Genomic DNA, 23932 nt, shown 5'->3' with positions numbered 1-23932 from the left:
TGGGGCAGATAGTATTGTTCATTCATTCATTCATTTTCTACCGCTTTTCCTCACGAGGGTCGCGGGGGTGCTGGAGCCTATCCCAGCTGTCTTCGGGCGAGAGGCGGGGTACACCCTGGACTGGTGGCCAGCCAATCACAGGGCACATATAGACAAACAACCATTCACACTCACATTCATACCTATGGACAATTTGGAGTGGCCAATAAACCTAGCATGTTTTTGGAATGTGGGAGGAAACCGGAATACCCGGAGAAAACCCACGCATGCACGGGGAGAACATGCAAACTCCACACAGAGATGGCCGAGGGTGGAATTGAACCCTGGTCTCCGATAGTATTGTTAATAATAATAATAATAATAATAATACATTTTATTTGTATAGCGCTTTTCAAAATACTCAAACACATTTTACAGAAAACAAGTAAACAGAGTAAAAGATACGTTAAAATACAACATTTATTCGTTTATACACAGTTAAAACATGAGTAAAAGCGGGGCGGGGCACAGCAGTCAGATATAAAAAGTTAGACATTAAAAACAGATTTAAAGAGGTGGGTTTTTAGTTGTTTTTTTAAAAACTGGGAATGTCAGGGCAAGCACGGAGTGAATGGGGCAAGGAGTTCCAGAGGGTGGGGGCAGCGATGGAGAAGGCTTTGTCACCCCAGGTTCGGAGTTTGGTCTTACAGGGGAGTGCCAGGAGGTTGAAGTCTGAGGAGCGAAGGGGACTAAATGCCCTTACATGCTAAACAGATTTGCTCTGTCGGGAAAGGTGTAAGCTATGACATTTTATTTGGCGATATTTGATGTTTTTGTTATGCGAATTTGGAGCGACCGGACCACAGCAAGAAGAAACACAGAAAAGAAGAAGAGAAACTGAGAGGGGGCGTGTTGGGGGGGTGAGACAGTAGAGAGAGAGACATAAAAACAGCAGCAACAACAATTCCCATAACAACAACAGTGACAATGTCAATGATGGCTAAGGGAATTAAACAGTCAAACTCCTGACTACAAATTCCTCACTCTTTTAAAGGTCCGCAGGCTGGTCCGTTACCGAACATAGGCATCGGAATTTAAAAAAATTAACAATTCCCGGAGAGTCAAAATGTTTGCTCGATGCTTAACGCCCAACCCTATTTATGTATGACTCCGTCAAACTAAATACCCCACCATTGCATTCATAGTCAGTGACATGTTTGTGTAGATTTCTGTTGTGAAAGAGGAGCGTTCCTACCCCAAGTGGAACCCTTCTGCTTCCCCTGCCTCCACCGGTGAAGTTGGACCCCAGAGCGGCATCATTGCTGGGAAGCTAGCAGTCAATAAACTACACCAGGAACTGGCCGCCCAAGGCTTCATACAGGTATCTTCTTCTATATCAGTATCAGTGTTGGAAGTAATTAAAATAGAACAAAATTTTTTACGGTAACCAGATTAACATCGTGCTTACTGTGTGCTGTGTAAAAACTGAAATCCCTATCATGACTTTTGTCCTCTACAGGTCTATGTAGACCAGGTTGATGCAGACATTGTTGCAATTACTCGTCACTGTCCCAGCACCCATCAGTCAGTGGTGACAGTTTGCAGGACGGCTTTCCAGAACCCTAAAACCCACCAATATAGCACCGACGTGCCGCCAATGTTCATCCCTGGTAGGACAACCACCCACAGCACACACAAAGTTATAATTAGTAGGGGAACTCACTTTGTGGTAAATGATTCCATGTGCTACTACAACGATAATTACATCAAATTTTATGCAAAAGGATATCAATTTCGGGCTGCATGGCGGATGAGTGGTTTGCACGCAGACCCGAGTTCAATTCCACCCTCGGCCATCTCCGTGTGGAGTTTGCATGTTCTCCCCGTGCATGCGTGGGTTTTCTCCAGGTACTCCGGTTTCCTCCCACATTCCAAAAACATGCTAGGTTAATTGGCCACTCCAAATTGTCCATAGGTATGAATGTGAGTGTGAATGGTTGTTTATCTATATGTGCCCTGTGATTGACTGGCCACCAGTCCAAAGACAGCTGGGATAGGCTCCAGCACCCCCGCGACTCTCGTAAGGATAAGCGGTATAAAGTGAATGAATGAATGAGGATATCAATTTCAGAACTATGGGCTATTATTACCAGTCAGCAAGCATATTTTTGCATTACTATTTTTCTTTATTATCACTTAAAGAAAAGTTCCGCTAATGCGTCATTAACGTGCTAACTTTGACAGCCCTATAATCTACCAAATAATTGAGAACCACGATCAGATGAAACACAGAGACATCAACCCATAGGTCAAAACGAGGCCTGCCAAAGCCCTCAAAACAAGATGCATTCAAAAGAGTAATACATAAATGATGAAACTGTTTTCCACAATAAAGTCAGACCTCGCAATCGCTCTGAGCTAATTTCTCCTCCATCGTGTCACGCGGACCTGAAGGGATACCTTGATGATGCGGGATACACTGCTGCTAAACTGTGTGTGTGATGCAAATGTATTCATATTTTGAACCAATATTGTTATGCGAAACAAAAGAGACAGAACAGCTTTCCTCAACACCAAAAAAAAGACCAGAACTCGGCTCAGGACGGTGGGGGGTGCTAAGTCACTGTTGATGTACCTCGCTGCTGATGGAAATGTCATACAACTTAATCTATAAACCTTAACCTTCTTACTGTAATGACCGAAACCTGATGAGATAACATTAAACACAAAATATGTGCCGCAAAGCTTGTTGGGAACTCATTAGAATTAACCAAACCACTTTAAATACGATAAAAAATTACACTACATCAAGCAGAAGTCATTATTTAGGGGCAATGGTTGAATTGAGAAGACAGTATATACTGTATGAATGTGTAAAAATACTTCAGAAATATCACCATACATGTAGAACGGAATAAAAACTCTATTTTACCTTTTTACTTCTTTATAGTGTTACCATCGCAACAAAGGACATACAAAATAATAACACTTATATTTAGGGCTGTCATATATTTATCACATAAATCAAAATAAGGCCTGTGATTAAACTGAAAATCATATAAATAAAATCATCAAATAATAGCGCCAGGCTACACAGTGGTCCAGTGGTTAGCACACAGACCTCACAGCTGGGAGACCAGGGTTCAATTCCACCCTCGGCCATCTCTGTGTGGAGTTTGCATGTTCTCCCCGTGCATGCGTGGGTTTTCTCCGGGTACTCCGGTTTCCTCCCACATTCCAAAAACATGCTAGGTTAATTGGTGACTCCAAATTGTCCATAGGTATGAATGTGAGTGTGAATGGTTGTTTGTCTATATGTGCCCTGTGATTGGCTGGCCATCAGTCCAGGGTGTACCCCGCCTCTCGCCCAAAGACAGTTGGGATAGGCTCCAGCACCCCCGCACCCCTCGTGAGGAAAAAGCGGTAGAAAATGAATGAATGAATGAATAATAGTGCAAATGAATGATATCTGTACATGTGGTGTTTCATGGCTAATTCCATCAGAAACATCCGGCATGTTGGGTCCACTTTTAATGCCGCCTTTCTCTTCCTCTCCAGGGACGATTGAAGAGGTGGTGTTGGAGGCAAGGACGGTGGAAAGGCATTGTGGGAGTTATACCAAGGATGACAAGTACATCAATGGCATGCCAGAATACACAGTACAGATCAAAGAGCACATACCGGTAAATACTATGTTTGTTTTGTTGTGTTCAAGTGCAGCTTTAATTGAATAAGACAATTCAACATGTCGTTCCCCTTGTCACACATCAGCAGTGACTTCCTGTGTTTAACATGTACCACTTCAGCTATGTAGATTTGTCAGTGTTGTGTAACTGGTGCATGCATGTCCAGTTGCAGGAGAGCACAGTGGTGGACCAAGCTGGGGTGACGTCCAAAGGCATATCAGAATTTGTACAGGAAATCACCTTTAAGAGATTGACACCAGGAAGCGTTATTGCCTTCAGGTAGGATACTTATAGGTTATCACATGGTTTGTCTGATGATGATACTGGGCCTGATACCAGACAAACCTTGTGATGATCTTATTATCACATACTATTTAATCATGAGCTTATTATCACGTACTATTTAATCAAAAGACCATTTTGTTTCCAGAAATGTTCAGTTTATTACATGTATTATATCTAAACAGTGTAAACACAATAATTGCAAAAATATTTCAACAATAATATTTTGCCCTTGGTTTTCCGACTTGTATTTGCATTTTTAGTTTTTTCGATCATTTCAAGAGTTTCCTCCTCATTAATGGTGAAAAAACATTCCATTTCTAATATTCTGTTTGCTATTTTCCGTATTTGTCTTTTGCCGGGAGTGTCAACCGCTGACATGTTGACAGAGCACAGATGGCGGCAAAACAAACGCTGTGTGTTCACGCTCGTGCGCTGTTCTCTGATTGGTTGTTTCACGGGCACGATACCAGAGCAGCGCGCTCTGAGTGGACAGCTACGGGGGCTGATACTGGACATGGTTAAACTCTATATTTTATCAGTATCACTGCCCTGGGCTTTGACACAGTATCATTTTGGCCTTTTCTCGTATCATTCATGGGCGGTTTCTAGGGTACAGGGACAATTAATACTGTAGTATGTGATAATAACCGATACTATCGATTTAGACATTAATGGTGTGTGTTGACTTCTTTTGAGGTGACAGTAAATGTACACTGTTGTCCAGAGCCGCATGTATGGAATATTGAAATAATATTGGTTGTTAGCGTCAACATTTCAGCCTTTTCTCGTTGTACCTTTTGCCCTATTTTGCCCTATTTTAACCATTTCTGCTGTTTTTTGTGTCTCAACCTGCCATAATTACTGTTGCCTGAGCAGCCATATCGCTAAGCACTGTCATTCTCTGTTCCGCCCTGTCGCTAAAGTAAACCCTGTAAGTCACGTTAACATCATAATAGTCTTAATTAAGTCTTACTTAAGGGAAGTTAGCCCTCCACACGGCTAACATGATATAAGTAAGTTATATTAGCTTTAACGGATTTGCGCTACGTAAGTTCACCTTGTCGCAGATACTCCTCTCCATGTGCGAGGAGATAATGCAGCTCATAACAGTATTTAGTGTGTCCCATGACACAATATCATCCCATGTGAACGATGTACTGACTGCTGTAAGATATTATTATCACCTACTATAACCTACTATATTGACAGTTACTATGGTACCCATTATGTCATTGTATGATCATATCACCTCGTACTTCGGTACGTGACTAAACTAAATTAAATAAACTAAAATAATAAACTAAACTAAAATAATAAACTAAAATAAAATAACAAAATAATAAACTAAACTAAAATAATAAAATAAACTAAAATAACAAAATAAAATGAAATAAAATAATAAAATAATATAAAATAATACAATAATATAAAATAATAAAATAATATAAAATAATAAAATAATATAAAATAATAAAATAGCATAACTTCAATTCTATTAGAAAGGCAGGAAGTGAACAAATGTAACAGTTACTGATTGTAAAAGAACCAGATGGAGGGGTAGGATTTAATAAGCTTTGCTTCTTCCTACTCCTTTTGGACATGTGGAACTGTGAACTGATTATGGGATGCACTCAATTGTAATCTGATGCATGTTCAAATGAAATTAAACCATTACCATTACCAATTCTCCATTTGATCAAACTTACCTAACATTTGTCATATCAAAACATGATTAGCATAAGACTCCCAAAACGTGATATTAGTACTGACTGCTGTAAGATATTATTATCACCTACAGTGTCTCTAGATACTGAACCATCTCCTTTCCTCACAGGGTTAGTTTGGACCCAAAAGCCCAGAAATTGGTTGGGGCAATCAGGCATGTTTTGTCCCAATTCAGCTTGAAGTACAGAAAAGGCAGCATAGCAGATGAAAACCCACCAGAGATCCTGAAGATGCCTTTGGCACAGTGAGTATATATTTACACTTTGTCATACATTCTATTTGTTTTTCTGAGTTTTGTTTATTTACAAATATTTTTGTTTACCAAAGAAAGATGATTTTCATGCAATTTTCAAACAATATTTTTCTGTGTGTCCTGTCTTGTGGACTCATCCAAGGTTCATCACACTGGCAGCTCCACTAAGTAGAAACACCAGTGTTGTCACGAGTGTTCCCATCAGGGTTTTAGGCTGCCAGTACCCTTCCTTACATCCGTTTTCTGTGCCGCTTAGCCTCACTAAGGTCGCGCGTATGCTGGAGCCTATCCCAGCTGTCTTCGGGTGAGAGGCGGGGTACACCCTGGACTGGTGGCCAGCCAATCACAGGGCACATATAGACAAACAACCATTCACACTCACATTCATACCTATGGACAATTTGGAGTGGCCAATTAACCTAGCATGTTTTTGGAATGTGGGAGGAAACCGGAGTACTCGGAGAAAATCCACGCATGCACAGGGAGAACATGCAAACTCCACACGGAGATGGCCGAGGGTGGAATTGAAGTTCTCATGACCTGAGAACAAACATTGTTCAACATCATGGTCTAGGGGAAGGTTGCAAATGCTTGTTCAGAGATTTCAGGTTCCACTCTGAGGAACATATTGAGGAAATGGAAGACCACAGGAACAGTCCGAGTTAAAGCCCGGAGTGGCAGGCCAAGAAAATTTTCAGCTCAGCAGAGGCCAAGGATGATGAGAACAGTAAAAGTCAACCAACAGACCAGCTCCAAAGACCTACAACATGATCTTGGTGCAGATGGTATCACTGTGCATCCTTCAACTATTCAGCTATTCTGGGAGAGTCAGGCGTAGAAGAAGCCTTTTCTGCCCACATTTCACAAAAAACTGAGTCGCTTGAGGTATTCTAAAGCACATTTGGACCAGCCGGCTTCATTTTGGAATAAGGTGCTGTGGACTGATGAAACTATAATGGAATTATTTGGACATACCAAGGGGCGGTATGCATGCTGGATGAAGAACAAAGCATTCCAACACAAACAATTGCTACCCACAGTAACATTTGGTGGTGGTTCCATCATGCTGTAGGGCTGTGTGGCCAGTACAGGTACTGGAAAAAGTGGCATGGATTCCAGTCAGTATCAGCAGATTGTTGCCAACGGTCTTCAAGAATCAGTGACAAAGTTGAAGTTGGGTCTGCATACTTCCAACAAGACCATGACCCTAAACACTGCTCCAATTCTACTAAGGCATTCATGCAGAGGAACAAGTACAACATTGTGGGATGGCCATCTTAGTCCCCAGACCTAAATATTATTGACAATCTGTGCTGTGTGACTCCAACTGTAATGAAAGTATGCTTATGTGCTTACGGTCTTACATTGTGCAGCATGTGAATATGATATTGGATAATCCTCATGAGTCATATCCTCACACAGGCTGATGTCAAAGCTGTCACTGGCGGACATGAATGTCCTGCTATTCCGCTGTGATTCGGAGGAACAAGAGGATGGTGGAGGCTGTTACAACATCCCAGGATGGATGGCCCTCAAATACGCAGGCCTGCAAGGTAGGTGATGTCAGCGTTGATGGATCACGTACTCCGCCTCCCACCATGAAAACACTGAATATCAAATTAAAAATTAAGAATTTCTTATAAAGCTGTAGGTATATAGGTATGGTAGGTCATTCATGGATTCATTCTACCGCATACTGTTGCCTCGTATTTCATTGCATCAAGTATTTATAAATACATGCAGCAACATAACAGCAGTATAGAGTGTGAATGTACCTGTACCTAATTGTAAGTACTATGCTCTGCAGGACTGATGTCAGTGTTTGCTGATATTCGTGCCAACAACGACTTGGGCCATCCCGTTTGTTCAAACCTGAGACAAGGAGACTGGCTTATTGATTATGTCTCTAATCGACTCATACACAGAGAAGGACCTTTGGCACAGGTAACGCCACTGATGAATATTATACAGAATATTATTTAATTATTATATTGTAACACCTAGAAGTATAGAATAGTATACTATATCAGTCTGTGAGACTCATAGGTTTAAAATAGCGATTATTATTGGTGATAATATGTCTTAACACGCCTTACATGCACCGACTCTGGCAGAGAATAACACGTAGCAGGAGGGCCCAGCTGCCAATGTAGCTGTTTCCTTGCTGTATTTACAGAGTAGTCACATGATGGACTGGTACATTGAACATACCAGTTGGCTCTTTTGTTCCAGTAAAATAAAGCTAGTTCTTTGCAACCTGGCTGTATGCATGCTGAAAATAATTAGCATCCTGATTTTCTTCCTACGGCCTTTGAAAATCCGTGCAGACTATTTTCCCGTTTTTTGGACATTGGTGCATGTACGTCAGGATGTAACTCCACCCTTCAGGGGATGGTCCAAAAACTCGTCAGCACCCGGTGTGACCATCATTTGCCTCAAATACCGTCTGCGTCGATCCACATTTTTACACAGAAAGACACACTCTAAACCTTGCAATCCTACCTGCACTGTGCGTGTCCAGCGTCAATCATTAGCTCCGATGAGGGAGATTTGAGATGTTTTTATTTTTATTTTTTGAGTTAAATATCTGTCGCAGTCCAAACAGAAGCTGTAGTAATTCTAGTAATTGTATGATATTTATATACATTTTGAATTGTTTTCTGCATGTAAACTATTAATTGTAAAACTGGAACGGTTTAATTCGATTGAAATTATTTCTTATGGGTAAAATGGATTTGATTAGAGTATGTTTCAACTGGAGTTTGACCTTCTAGAACAGATTAATGACGCTGAACTGTGTGTAGTATTAGTCTTTTTATGCTGGTAAAACGTCCTGGTTGGCTAATGCATGTTTGGGCTCTTTATTTGACATGAGCCCATCATGAGCTGAGGGAGAGAGGGGGCAAGAGCCAGAGCTCAGCTGAAGGAATCATTGAACCTTTTGAGTGTTAAGTTGCTGTGTGAGGATTTTAGCATTCTTTCTAAGACGACATGGGGTCAGACTGTTATCTTGAGTCATGACCTGCTGCGATTTCCGATGATTGACGAGCTTGTCGTGAGGGTCCCTTATAGCATGTGATGGGCTCATGCCAAAGGAAGAGCTACCGTTTCCTCACTGCAGCACGGTATCGCAACAATTAGTCATGCTGGTGGCTGTAAAGTAAGGGGATGTTGCAGGATTAGCACATGGCCATTAATTTGCGCAGGGTTCAAAGTTGAAGAAAAAGTAGCGACTCATACACCGGAATTTACAGTCAACTTTCATCCACCAAAATATGGCATTCATCCTTCAATAACGAAAGCCATTTCATGTCGTATTAGTCCTTCCTGTGGACATCTGTACTGTCATCCCTCTTTTATTGCAGGCTTGACCATGATTAGTTAAATGCCTTATTTATGAATGGTAAAAATGATTGTTGACATTATTAGAGCCCTCTAGACATGGAATAACACCCCTATGGTCACCTTTACACACCAATTAGCCAATATAATAACATGATAATAAGACATTGAAGATATTAATAGGACTCGTGCTTTTGCATCTTGCTGTAAATGTGTTCCTGTTGTTGATGAGCAGGAAGTGACTTCAGGGGTTCAGAGTTTTCAATTATTGATTCATTTTCTACCGCTTATCCTCACGAGGGTCGCGGGGGTGCTGGAGCCTATCCCAGCTGTCTTCGGGCAAGAGGCGGGGTACACCCTGGACTGGTGGCCAGCCAATCACAGGGCACATATAGACAAACAACCATTCACACTCACATTCATACCTATGGACAATTTGGAGTCTCCAATTAACCTAGCATGTTTTTGGAATGGGGGAGGAAACCGGAGTACCCGGAGAAAACCCACGCATGCACGGGGAGAACATGCAAACTCCACGCAGAGATGGCCGAGGGCGGAATTGGACCCTGGTCTCCTAGCTGTGAGGTCTACGCGCTAACCGCTCGACCGCGTTTTTCAATTAGCTCTGCAAAAACTTTATTCATTTGTTATCGACTCCTATACCCACAAAATTAGAAAGTGGAGTTTGGTAGTAGTTTGTTGGCTCTTTATGCTGTTAAAACGTCCTTGTCATGTCTGCAGGTTGGCCAATGGTTGGGTGCCATGTTTGCTTACCTGAAACACATCCCACGCTATCTCATTCCCTCTTACTTTGACGCCATCCTCGTATCAACCTTCACCACAGCTCTGGATGCAACATACAAGCTCATGCCAAGGTAGCAGACATGAAACACAGTCCTTTGGCTATTTAAGTACAATTAAGTACAATACTTTTTTTTTCTGTTCACAGCTTCATCCAGACTGGCTCAAGCTTTGTGCGACACCTAGCGTTGGGTTCACTTCAGATGTGCGGAGTCGGACGTTTCCCCGCACTACCTCCTCTTTCCACGAAAGTTGACAACGTTCCGTATCGCATCAACCCAATCACGGGCCAGAAGGAGCAGTCCTGTGTCACACTAGCTGCAGGTTGCCATTAAACTAAAGCATTGCTGTTCTTTTGTTGTTGCCCCACGAATGAATGTAAAATACTGTATGGACCCCAATATAGGAATAGTTTTCCTGGAAAGGATGCAGTTATTGTATGTTTCAGGTCTAGTGAACGTCTGAACATGTGAGGTCAGCTGAGTCCCGTCCCAGTTCCCTGACAAACGAAAACAAGGAGATTACTGTGGCTCGAGTACAATATGGTCACCATAGCATAGAAAACCTGTTTATAACATTGGAAATATTGTGATAGAGCGTAATGTGTGTATTATACCATGCAGTACAAGAGAGAATTGGATTAAAATACAGCAAACTATAACTACGTTGTTACGGCAACAAGGTATGCACAGGACTCGGTAGGGTTTGTGAATTTTCATTCATTCATTCATTTTCTCCGCTTATCCTCACAAGGGTCGCGGGGCGTGCTGGAGCCTATCCCAGCTGTCTTCGGGCAAGAGGAGGGGTACACCCTGGACTGGTGGCCAACCAATCACATGGCACATATAGACAAACAACCATTCACACTCACATTCATACCTACGGCCAATTAACCTAGCATGTTTTTGGAATGTGGGAGGAAACCGGAGTCATGCACGGGGAGAACATGCAAACTCCACACAGAGATGGCCCGAGGGTGGAATTGAACCCTGGTCTCCTAGCTGTGAGGTCTGTGTGCTAACCACTGGACCGCCGTGCAGCCCTGCGCTATTCTTTGATGATTTTATTTATATGATTTTCAGATTAATCACAGGCATTATTTTTATTTTTGTTATTTTTGACAGCCCTAAATATAAGTGTTATTATTTTGTATGTCCTTTGTTAAGCAATGGTAACACTATAAAGAAGTAAAAAAGTAAAATAGAGTTTTTATTCCGTTCTACATGTATGGTGATATTTCTGAAGTATTTTTACACATTCATACAGTATATACTGTCTTCTCCGTTCAACCATTGCCCCTAAATAATGACTTCTGCTTAATGTAGTGTAATTTTGTTATCGTATTTAAATTGGTTTGGGGGTGGCACGGCGGTCTAGTGGTTAGCGCGCAGACCTCACAGCTAGGAGACCAGGGTTCAATTCCACCCTCGGCCATCTCTGTGTGGAGTTTGCATGTTCTCCCCGTGCATGCGTGGGTTTTCCGGTTTCCTCCCACATTCCAAAAAACATGCTAGGTTAATTGGCCAAATTGTCCATAGGTATGAATGTGAGTGTGAATGGTTGTTTGTCTATATGTGCCCTGTGATTGGCTGGCCACCAGTCCATGGTGTACCCCGCCTCTCGCCCCAAGACAGCTGGGATAGGCTCCAGCACCCTCCGCGACCCTCGTGAGGAAAAAGCGGTAGAAAATGAATGAATGAATGAATGAAATTGGTTTGGTGATGTCAGGACCTCCAGATGATAAACCAAGCACTCTACTAGGTGAGCTATACAGCTTCCAGAAGACTAAGTAGAATATGTGTAATAATGTGTGCCAAATAATTATAATGTGAGTTCCCAGCATGCTTTGCAGCACATATTTTGTGTTTAATGTTATCTCATCAGGTTTCGGTCATTACAGTAAGAAGGTTAAGGTTTATAGATTAAGTTGTATGAATGTATTTCCATCAACAGTGACTTAGCACCCCCCCTTCACCTCCCGCATCCCCCCTTGTCCTGAGCCGAGTTCTGGTCTTTTTTTTTGGTGTTGAGGAAAGCTGTGTAGCCCGGTTTGTGAATATGTAACTCATAAAAGAATGGTCTTATATTGGGGTCAATGCAGTAATTAAAAGATTGAGAATCTTTTTTGGCTTTACTCAGTAGAAAATGTGTGATTGTTACTAATTGTGACTAATTCTGTCAGGTCTCCCGCATTTCTCCACTGGAATTTTCCGCTGCTGGGGCAGAGACACTTTCATTTCCCTCAGAGGGCTGATGCTACTCACCGGGAGACACACCGAAGCCCGGTACGAATCCACACGTCTACATACGCACATCCAGGTCATTGTGTTCTCAGGGCATTGAACTGTTCAGGTTGGCTTGCAAGACGTTTCACCTCTCATCTGAACAGGCTGGCTAACGACTGCCGTTGGCAGCCATTCTTATCTGGAAAAGGATAAATACTTTGGAGTGGGCTGCAGCCCACTCTCAACAGGCCCACTCTACACCCTGGCTTTTTAATGCATGACACTATGTAGTGAGGGGAAAAAGGAAGGATGATAAATACAATTAAATAAATTAATAAATAAGCAAAAATGGAGGCGGCACGGCGGTCTAGTGGTTAGCGCGCAGACCTCACAGCTGGGAGATCAGGGTTCAATTCCACCCAAAACATGCTAGGTTAATTGGTGACTTCAAATTGTCCATAGGTATGAATGTGAGTGTGAATGGTTGTTTGTCTATATGTGCCCTGTGATTGGCTGGCCACCAGTCCAGGGTGTACCCCGCCTCTCGCCCAAAGACAGCTGGGATAGGCTCCAGCACCCCCGCAACCCTCGTGAGGATAAGCGGTAGAAAATGAATGAATGAATAAACAAAAATGGAGGCGGCACGGCGGTCTAGTGGTTAGCGCGCAGACCTCACAGCTAGGAGACCAGGGTTCAATTCCACCCTCGGCCATCTCTTGCATGTTCTCCCCGTGCATGCGTGGGTTTTCTCCGGGTACTCCGGTTTCCTCCCACATTCCAAAATCATGCTAGGTTAATTGGTGACTCCAAATTGTCCATAGGTATGAATGTGAGTGTGAATGGTTGTTTGTCTATATGTGCCCTGTGATTGGCTGGCCACCAGTCCAGGGTGTACCCTGCCTCTTGCTCGAAGACAGCTGGGATAGGCTCCAGCACCCCTGCCACCCTCGTGAGGAAAAAGCAGTAGAAAATGAATGAATGAATAAAAACACTTTACTAGTACACAAATGTGTCTATCCAATAATGTTTCATTGTGGTGCACAACTTATAAAAGTGCCTAGAAGTCTCTTGACAATCCAGATTTCCATGCAACGTCATGATCTATGTAGGAAAACAACCACAAGAAATGATAATCATTTCATTTTTATTTGAGATTCTCATGTGATGCCATAAAAATGAGATGATATCATTATGGCAGTCTTTTCATTTTACATGGGGAAAGTTCGGGCAAGTAGTTCGCACCTTAAGGATTCCTCATGGGAAAGTCATTTTTGTTTTTAATGTAGAGCCCTGTTTGGTTTGTTGTGCTTTGAATGAGGATACACTCAGACTAGAGTTTGCCCTACCCAGGCACGGCTCACGGACTGATGAGAGGTGAAAGGTATTCTATGACAACCATTCATTCATTGCCCTGAGACGATGTGTGTGTATAATCATATTGGTTGGTGGATCTTTGGATCAGTATTTCAACAATAGCCTTTCTATGCTCTCCTAGAAACATCATTTTAGCATTCGCGGGGACGTTACGTCACGGTTTGATCCCAAACCTTTTAGGAGAAGGTCGCTGTGCCAGATACAACTGTCGTGATGCTGTGTGGTGGTGGCTGCAGTGCCTCCAGGTAGGCGAAAGCTGCAATGTACTCTACATATAAAGAGGAACTATACAACATGGCTGGATTACTCCACAAAAACACATGTACATTGGAGGGTTTCTTATTCTTAATGTGAATAAATCCTGCTATAGATCTGTTCTTCATGTTTTATCACTTTTACATTGAAGAAACCTTTATCAAAACTGCACATTTCCACCAAAATTCCACTAAATTTTATGTTGTACCTCATTGTTACTACTATATTGCTTCTTTTAAGGATGACGTCAGCCATGTCCCCGAATCATTGTTTTTATTTTTGACAGCCCTAAATACAAGTGTTATTATTTTGTATGTCCTTTGTTAAGCGATGGTAACACTATAAGCAGCGGGGTACATCAACAGTGACTTAGCACCCCCCCTTGTCCTGAGCCGAGTTCTGGTCTTATCAAAACTGCACATTTCCAACAAAATTCCACCAAATTTCATTGTTACTACTATATTGCTTCTTTTAAGGATTACGTCAGCCATGTCCCCGATGGGCACGCTATCCTGCAGTGTCCGGTCACACGCATGTACCCGACTGATGATAGTGAGCCCCGTAAACCAGGAGAAGTGGTATGTACTTTGCTGTTCCACCATCCCACCGTTTTCTGTCTCCTAAATATTACTGCAAAGTAAAATAATTGAGGTATCTTTTCATGTGTACAGGAACAACCTATATTTGATGTGATACAAGAGATTCTGCAGCGCCACCTCGAAGGAATTTCTTTCAGAGAGCGAAATGCTGGACCCAAGATAGACATGAACATGAGAGACGAAGGTAGGTGTGTGAGAAGATTAAAAAAAAAAAAATCTTGGATCTTCAGGTGATTTCAGGTTACACTTCAAAATACATAAAGATGAAACAAAGAGAGTTTAAGACAAAAAACAAAATATTGTTCACAATGTGAATTGTATGTCATTTTTTGTCAGGTATCCACACAGTCCCAACCCGCTGTACCTGCAAGTGTGGGCAAAATATGGTGATGAGTATCGCCTCGGACGATTCGATACACATCTCGATGCACTGCCAGCGATACGATACTTTAACGATACTTTTCTGGCGATACGATTCACCCTCTTCACGATGCAATACGATGCAATAATCATTTAGTTCAATGCAATCTGATATGATATGGTGCAATTTCTTGCGATATGATGCAATTCAACATGATGCAAATAAGCATAAGGAAAAAAACTGTAATTCAGTATGGTCCTACAAAAAGGATTTGGCTTTATTCCTTCTAGGCACTTGGCAGTAAATCCAACTAAAGTACTGTTTGTCTTTTTTACTATGCACCACTTCTTGATCATTCTTTTTGCCATCTTAAAACAGCAACAACTTTTCAAAAACAACTTTCCTCCCACTTTCACATCAGCTATGCAATTCCAATAGCAGTGGTTTAGTGGTGGAGTCAAACAATTCAACAATAATTACTGCTGTAAAAAATACAGTACAGCAACAACAAAGTTAAAGTGACTTTTGACACTTTTAACAGTGGAATCAATGTTTGTTTATATTCCTGTCTGCTAATATGAATGCACTAGCAGCTAGGCTAATACAGTAGTGAGGAGCAGAAAGTGGAAAACAACTTCTACCCTTTTAAAGTTGTTTCCAAATTCAGGAAGAAGTGGAAGATCCACTTGTTCTGACCTGATTTGCTTGGTTCTTCCCCCGGTGTCCGACCAGGAACTAGACGGGGGAGGGGATTTGGCGGTAGACTTTTTTGTGTTGTGGTGTCCCCTTTTTAAGGGGGTCTGCATGTTTGTCTGCTGCCGTTGTACGGCTTCTTAACGCGGCATTCTTTGCAAATGACAGACATTTTGTTGAGCTTTCCGTTGTTCTTTGTGAATCCGTAGTGTTTCCAAACATACCATTTAAACGTTGCGGGGGGGGGGGGGGGTTCAATATAGAAACTTCCTCGCTGCTGCTTGCTACGAACGTCCATGCTGTTTTACTAGTAGTTGTATGTGCCTCACGGCTTCCATCCATATTCAATACTAAAGGCTAAATAATGATGGTGCATTCATGGCGCCTGGGGAACAGCATAAGAGGTGAAGTTGATCATTAATAAAACAGCGCTTAAATCGAATTTTACAGATACTCACAAACGCATCGCAATGAATCTAGATTTCACCCGTCAATTACATCCATACCCAGTGAATGAGCCAATGTACTCGCATCGCACATCGATGTATGGATTAATATCGATTATTTTCCACACCCTTAGTATGTAGCAGTCTTAGTGCAGGAGGAACTTTGGTTGTGTGCGGGGCTGCGTCGGACTACGGATGACGTGTGACGCTCGTACCGTCTGTAACCAGAGGTTATTCTTATTATGCTCATGTTCTGTGGTTTGCATTGAGTCGTGGCCTCCGATAGAGCAGCTACACACAATAACCCACACAGAAAGCTTTCTAGATCTTCCAGATTTTGGAGTGTTTCCATGGACTTTTCCTGCTTCCAAACATGTAACAGTCTGTTTTAATTCACGCCAGCCACCTTCCTCTAGGTACGCCCACTCCGCTGTTATTGGTAACACGCCCAAGCTTGAAATGTGAATGTTTGAAGTTGAGTTGGAATGTTTTTAAACCAAATCTAGCATGTAATGTCATGGGGACACAAATGGCATTGAAATGACATCTGCTCTGAATCTCTCCATGTGCCATCATTGAAAGACCAATTCCACTTTCCTTTACGAACAGACTAGCTGTCTAAGCTATTCTTCTTCCTCCTAGGATTTAATGTGGTTGTCGGTGTGGATCCAGCAACAGGCTTCGTGCACGGAGGAAACCGCTTTAACTGCGGCACATGGATGGATAAAATGGGAGAGAGTGACCGAGCAAGAAACAAAGGCATACCTGCTACTCCCAGGTAGGACAGACACAAACTCATCACATATTCAGACGTCAAACTGAGAGTCAACTGAAAAAAAAAATAATAATAATGCTATCCACACTAAATATTCATACTTTAAACATTCATTCATTCATTTTCTACCGCTTTTCCTCACGAGGGTCACGGGGGTGCTGGAGCCTATCCCAGCTGTCTTCAGGCAAACATCACATGGCACATATAGACAAACAACCATTCACACTCACATTCATACCTATGGACAATTTGGAGTGGCCAATTAACCTAGCATGTTTTTGGAATGTGGGAGGAAACCGGAGTACCCGGAGAAAACCCACGCAAAACTCCACACAGAGATGGCTGAGGGTGGAATTGAACCCTGGTCTCCTAGCTGTGAGGTCTGCGGCTAACCACTCGACAGCCGTACCGCCCTACTTTAAACACTATTTGGATATTTTCATGAGGAGTGTGCATACTTTTGTTGCCAGCGGTAATTACCCAAGCTGGAACAAGATGTTGTTCCACATATCTGCCCCCACCTTGGGGGTAACTGCCCCCACTACTGGTACTTCTTTTGCCTTCACAAACCACATGGAACAACATCCGACATCTCCACCCAGAAGAATGCTACACTGTTTAGCCACTTTAGCTCGGTCTTTTGTTGTTGTTGTCATGTGTTGCTGTTTTAGTCTTTGTTTCCTGTGATTTTTATGTTCTCATCAAAAACTGACACAAACATTTTGCTATGAAGGAAAATGACCAGTCTGGATGGATATGACATTATACTGCACTAAATAACATAGAAGAAACAAACATTAATGTCTTTCAATCAAACATTTGAAACTAACCCCATTTTTTTGTGCGGAATTGAACACACGGCTAAGCAGTTTTATGTGCTTTTCTTTTGTGAGTCAGCGTTTGATTTCAATGTGACATTGTCTATTCAGAGACGGGGCCGCTGTGGAGATAATTGGTCTGAGTAAATCAGCCATCCGCTGGATTGTGGAGCTACGTGCCAAAGGATTGTTTCCTTATGCTGGAGCTAAAGTACACAGAAATGGTATCAAGCATGCATTACACATACACTGCAAAAAGGGGCTGGCCAAATAGAAGATAAAAAGACTGCGGGGGGGGGGGGTTCTGCCCTGTATTTGGTAATGGTAATGGTAATGGTAATGGTAATGGTTTTATTTTATTTGAACATGCATCAGATTACAATTGAGTGCATCCCATAATCAGTTCACAGTTCCACATGTCCAAAAGGAGTAGGAAGAAGCAAAGCTTATTAAATCCTACCCCTCCATCTGGTACTTTTACAATCAGTAACTGTTACTTTTGTTCACTTCCTGCCTTTCTAATAGAATTGAAGTTATTTTATTTTTGTTTTTATTAAATTAAATTAAATTAAATTAAATTAAATTAAATTAAATTAAATTAAATTAAATTAAATTAAATTAAATTAAATTAAATTAAATTAAAATTATTTTTGTTGTATACCGTAGTACGAGGTGATATGACCATACAATGACATGGAGAGGAGTATCCGCGACAAGGTGAACGTACGTAGCGCTAATATACTTTACTTATATCATGTTAGCCGTGTGGAGGGCTAACTTCCCTTAAGTAAGACTTAATTAAGACTATTATGATGTTAGCGTGACTTCATACAGGGTTTACTTTAGCGACAGGGTGGAATTTGTTCACTTCCTGCTTTCCTAATATAATTTCTTTTTTTTTTTACTTTATTTTATTAATTATTTTTTGATTATTTTATTTGAATTTTGTATTAATGTATTTATTTTTTGTCACATACCAAAGTACAAGGTGATATTTTGATATTTGATCAGGAAATGTTCAAATTCAGCCATTTTTACTTGGAAATCATACAAGAGTCCTTGCGGACATTTACAGTATTGATGGCTCCCTCTTTGTTTTGTTACCGATGTGGAGCAAAGTACAGCAACATGCTTCCATAGCATCATCAAAGCAAACACGGCATCCGATTCTCACCTACACTTCCATAATGTTCACCTGTCTTATTGTCTTGTATGTCTTATTATAAATATTGTTTGTCACATTTTTTGTCCTAAAAGTTCCTGGATGTCACTCGGAGACGTCAAGAGTGAAATGGCTAAATTTGCGTGTACTTGGAAGGACATAGAAGGACAATAATACAATAATTCAGACCCATACGGGATTCTTTACTTCCAACGTAGTCCATATAGGTTTTTTTTTTTAAAGTTCTAGTCCATGACTGCAAACGACACCATTTTTGTTTCCATGGCGTTGCAGGTAAAGAAGTCTTTATCACATACACCCAGTGGAATGACCAGATCCAGCAGTCCTTTGAGCCGTGGTTCTGGGTGTCTGGGGAGCCAATGGATCCCAACGAGAAACGTGCCGACCTGGTCCACAAGAAAGGGATCTATAAAGACAGTGTTGGCGCATCCAGCCCCTGGTGTGACTACCAACTGAGGCCAAACTTTGCTATCGCCATGGTCGTGGTAAGCTGATACTACATGATGTAGTAATAATAATAATAATAATAATACTCTATTGCAATTGCTCCTCCACATCATAGAAAGAATCGGAAATAGTTAGAAGCAAGACCACTTTCCTGTACACACTGAGAGTAGATGAGACCGTACACAGACAGGAATGACATGCCATGGTGGCAAAATGGGAAAGAAGCTCGACCAATTAGATTGGCTCTTTCAAACCACCACACTACCATGTCTTATTTATGTCTTATTTTGTCTTACTCTGTTTACTATACAGGCTAGTGTAAAGGTGATATTTCATATAGGGGTGTTATTTCATGTCTAGAGGGCTCTAATCGATATGGAAGGTAATAAGCAGTTTTTTATGCTGTAACTACAAGAGTGAATGCAGAGTGTCAGCAGACCTGAGGATTCAAAGGTGCGTAGGAAACAGGCATAGCCAACAAAGTGTTCAAAAGAAGGTTCCCGCACACTGTGTTGCTCTCATTCATAAGTTTTTTCAGGTAACGTTTCGGCCCATTTGACTTTCATCGGACATCAAAAATACAACTACAAAAATATTCTATTTCTAAAGAAGGCATCCTACTTCACGGAAATTCACTTATCATGGTCCAATCAATCACCAACAGTGAAAATTTTTGTATAAATTGTTCTATTTATGCTGAAAATCTCATGGAATAAATATGTGTTTGCGTGTTTAAAAATCTAGTTTGTTAAAATTTGGTCTTTAAAAATTCAGTTTAAAAAAAATTCAGTGTAAAATAAATATATAGATGATTCAGTGCAATATTTTTTTTTGTTTGTCATGCTTGCTAATTTTGATTCAATCACATTTTCTGCTTGTTCATCTCATTCATCAGTTTATTCAGGTAATGTTTCGGTCCATTTGACCTTCATCGGACATCAAAAATACAACTACAAAAATATTCAATTTCTAAAGAAGGCATCCTACTTCACGGAAATTCACTTATCATGGTCCAATTAACCGCCAACAATGAGAATTTTTGTATAAATTGTTCTATTTATGCTGAAAATGTAATTAAATAAAAATGTGTTTGTGTGTTTAAAAATCTAGTTTGTTAAAATTTGGTCTTTAAAAATTCAGTTTAAAAAAAATTCAGTGTAAAATAAATATATAGATGATTCAGTGCAATATTTTTTTTGTTTGTCATGCTTGCTAATTTTGATTCAATCACATTTTCTGCATGTTCATCTCATTCATCAGTTTATTCAGGTAATGTTTCGGTCCATTTGACCTTCAAAATACAACTACAAAAATATTCAATTTCTAAAGAAGGCATCCTACTTCACGGAAATTCACTTATCATGGTCCAATTAACTGCCAACAGTGCTGAAAATGTCATGGAATAAAAATGTGTTTGTGTGTTTAAAAATCTAGTTTGTTCAAATTTGGTCTTTAAAAATTCAGTTTAAAAAAATTCAGTGTAAAATAAATATATAGACGATTCAGTGCAATATTTTGATTCAATCACATTTTCTGCATGTTCATCTCATTCATCAGTTCATTCAGGTAATGTTTCGGCCCATTTGACCTTCATCGGACATCAAAAATACAACTACAAAAATATTCCATTTCTAAAGAAGGCATCCTACTTCACGGAAATTCACTTATCATGGTCCAATTAACCACCAACAGTGAGAATTTTTGTACAAATTGTTCTATTTATGATGAAAATGTCATGGAATAAAAATGTGTTTGTGTGTTTAAATTTTTTTTAAATTTGGTCTTTAAAAATTCAGTGCAAAATAAATATATAGATAATTCAGTGCAATATTTTTTTGGTTTTTGTTTGCCTCGTGACTGATTTTTTTTTTTTTTTACCAAGGTGGCTTTCTAAACTTTGTTTTTTAATTTCAAAAGTCATGCTTGCTAATTTTAATTCAATCATATTTTCTGTATGTTCATGAAATTCAAAGACAAAAAAAAGCCTTGTCAATGAAGAAAGAAATGGTGGTTATGTAAAAAATAAATGAACTGCAAGCAGATGTGTGACTTACCTGGAATGTCTTCTTTCATTGACAGGCACCAGAACTTTTCACAGCAGAAAGAGCCTGGAAGGCTCTTGAAATGGCTGAGAAGAAGCTACTTGGTCCCCTTGGAATGAAAACCCTGGACCCGGAGTAATACTTTTTATGGGTTCTAAAGCGCACTGTGACAGTATCTGGCCACAATGAGAGTCCCAAGACAAAATACTGTTGGTGTTTTTGCAGTGACATGGTGTACTGTGGCGTGTACGACAACGCACTGGATAACGACAACTATAACGTGGCGAAAGGCTTCAACTATCACCAGGGGCCGGTGAGTGAAGGGGGTTGGATGGGTGGCCGGTGGCTGATGGAAGGCGTTTGTCGGGTCACCTTCAACCTTGTCTGTCCAGGAGTGGCTGTGGCCCGTCGGCTACTTTTTGCGAGCTAAACTCTACTTTGCCAGGAAGCAAGGTGAAGAGACGTACGCCGAGACGGTCACCTTGGTCAAAAACGTTCTGTCACGTCATCATACTCATTTGGAGAGGTAGGGGTTTCACTTATAACACATTCCGCCGTATGGAAGGTTGGGGTAGTAACACAAAAACTAAAATGTCTTAAAATTAATAAAAGGTAAGTTAAAAATTTGATATAATAGCAAAAACATGTTTTTGAGGAATACCTGGAATATGAAATGATAAAAAATTTTCATTACAAAGATATTTCAAGAAACAAACCTGACCGGGTCATTTTTGACCCACTTATGGAAGGTTGGGGTAGTGACACAAACATTTCTTAAAATGTATAAAAGGTAAGTTAAAAATGTGATATAATAGCAAAAACATGTTTTTTGAGGAATACCTGGAGTATCAAATGATGAAAAATTTTCATTACAAAGATATTTCAAGAAAACAACCTGACCGGGTCATTTTTGACCCACTGATGGAAGGTTGGGGTAGTAACACAAAAAAAATTCTTAAAATGTATAAAACGTAAGTTAAAAATGTGAATGGCATGATATCAAAAACATGTTTTTTGGGGAATACCTGGAATATGAAATGATGAAAAAATTTCATTACAAAGATATTTCAAGAAAACAACCTGACCGGGTCATTTTTGACCCACTTATGGAAGGTTGGGGTAGTAACGCAAAAACTAAAATTTCTTAAAATTAATAAAAGGTAAGTCAAAATTTTGATATAATAGCAAAAAACATGTTTTTTGAGGAATACCTGGAATATGAAATGATAAAAAAATTTCATTACAAAGATATTTCAAGAAACAAACCTGACCGGGTCATTTTTGACCCACTGATGGAAGGTTGGGGTAGTAACACAAAAACAAAAATTTCTTAAAATGTATAAAACGTAAGTTAAAAATGTGAATGGCATGATATCAAAAACATGTTTTTTGGGGAATACCTGGAATATGAAATGATAAAAAAATTTCATTACAAAGATATTTCAAGAAAACAACCTGACTGGTTCATTTTTGACCCACTTATGGAAGGTTGGGGTAGTAACGCAAAAACAAAAATTTCTTAAAATGTATAAAAGGTAAGTTAAAAATGTGATATGATAGCAAAAACATGTTTTTTGGGGAATACCTGGAATATGAAATGATAAAAAAATTTCATTACAAAGATATTTCAAGAAACAAACCTGACCGGGTCATTTTTGACCCACTTATGGAAGGTTGGGGTAGTAACACAAACATTTTTTAAAATGTATAAAAGGTAAGCTAAAAATGTGAATGGCATGATATCATAAACATGTTTTTTAGGGAATACCTGGAATATGAAATGATAAAAAAATTTCATTACAAAGATATTTCAAGAAAACAACCTGACCGGTTCATTTTTGACCCACTTATGGAAGGTTGGGGTAGTAACGCAAAAACTAAAAATTCTTAAAATTAATAAAAGGTAAGTCAAAATTTTGATATAATAGCAAAAACATGTTTTTTGGGGAATACCTGGAATATGAAATGATAAAAAAATTTCATTACAAAGATATTTCAAGAAACAAACCTGACCGGGTCATTTTTGACCCACTTATGGAAGGTTGGGGTAGTAACGCAAAAACTAAAAATTCTTAAAATTAATAAAAGGTAAGTCAAAATTTTGATATAATAGCAAAAACATGTTTTTTGGGGAATACCTGGAATATGAAATGATAAAAAAATTTCATTACAAAGATATTTCAAAAACAAACCTGACCGGGTCATTTTTGACCCACTTATGGAAGGTTGGGGTAGTGACACAAACATTTCTTAAAATGTATAAAACGTAAGTTAAAAATGTGAATGGCATGATATCAAAAACATGTTTTTTGGGGAATACCTGGAATATGAAATGATAAGAAATTTTCATTACGAACATATTTCAAGAAAACAACCTGACCGGGTCATTTTTGACCCACTGATGGAAGGTTGGGGTAGTAACACAAAAACTAAAATTTATTAAAATTTATTAAAGGTAAGTTTAAAATGTGAATGGTATGTTAGCAAAAACATGTTTTTTGAGGAATACCTGGAATATGAAATGATGAAAAATTTTAATTACGAAAATATTTCATGAAAACAACTTCACCAATATGAATCGGATTTACATTATTTCATATGGGGAAAATTAATTTGGTTAAAGTACGCTTTGGTTAGAGTCCG

General features: G+C 39.9%; 1 protein-coding gene across 3 annotated transcripts in view; it reads left to right on the top strand.

Annotated features, from left to right (window-relative positions):
- The window catches only part of LOC131109511 (glycogen debranching enzyme), a 46074-nt gene that overhangs the window by 20669 nt on the left and 1473 nt on the right, over positions 1-23932 (top strand). For 2 of the 3 annotated variants that reach the window (XM_058061625.2, XM_058061627.2), the window contains exons 16-34: positions 1205-1360; positions 1499-1649; positions 3538-3662; positions 3832-3944; positions 5785-5919; positions 7351-7481; positions 7736-7872; positions 10012-10145; positions 10220-10395; positions 12254-12356; positions 13792-13915; positions 14402-14503; positions 14597-14708; positions 16667-16802; positions 17729-17841; positions 19074-19285; positions 21327-21424; positions 21515-21602; positions 21682-21815. In XM_058061625.2, the coding sequence (XP_057917608.2) occupies positions 1205-1360; positions 1499-1649; positions 3538-3662; positions 3832-3944; positions 5785-5919; positions 7351-7481; positions 7736-7872; positions 10012-10145; positions 10220-10395; positions 12254-12356; positions 13792-13915; positions 14402-14503; positions 14597-14708; positions 16667-16802; positions 17729-17841; positions 19074-19285; positions 21327-21424; positions 21515-21602; positions 21682-21815 (2480 nt within the window). Of the gene's footprint in view, positions 1-1204; positions 1361-1498; positions 1650-3537; positions 3663-3831; positions 3945-5784; positions 5920-7350; positions 7482-7735; positions 7873-10011; positions 10146-10219; positions 10396-12253; positions 12357-13791; positions 13916-14401; positions 14504-14596; positions 14709-16666; positions 16803-17728; positions 17842-19073; positions 19286-21326; positions 21425-21514; positions 21603-21681; positions 21816-23932 lie in introns of those variants that run through there. The other variant, XM_058061628.2, reaches the window with a different exon arrangement.

Source organism: Doryrhamphus excisus, linkage group LG2 (assembly GCF_037039965.1).
Source record: "Doryrhamphus excisus strain RoL-2023G ecotype Guam linkage group LG2, RoL_Dexc_Guam_v1.1, whole genome shotgun sequence".
Classification (NCBI taxonomy): Eukaryota; Metazoa; Chordata; class Actinopteri; order Syngnathiformes; family Syngnathidae; genus Doryrhamphus; species Doryrhamphus excisus.
This window is presented reverse-complemented; position numbering and strand designations above follow the sequence as displayed.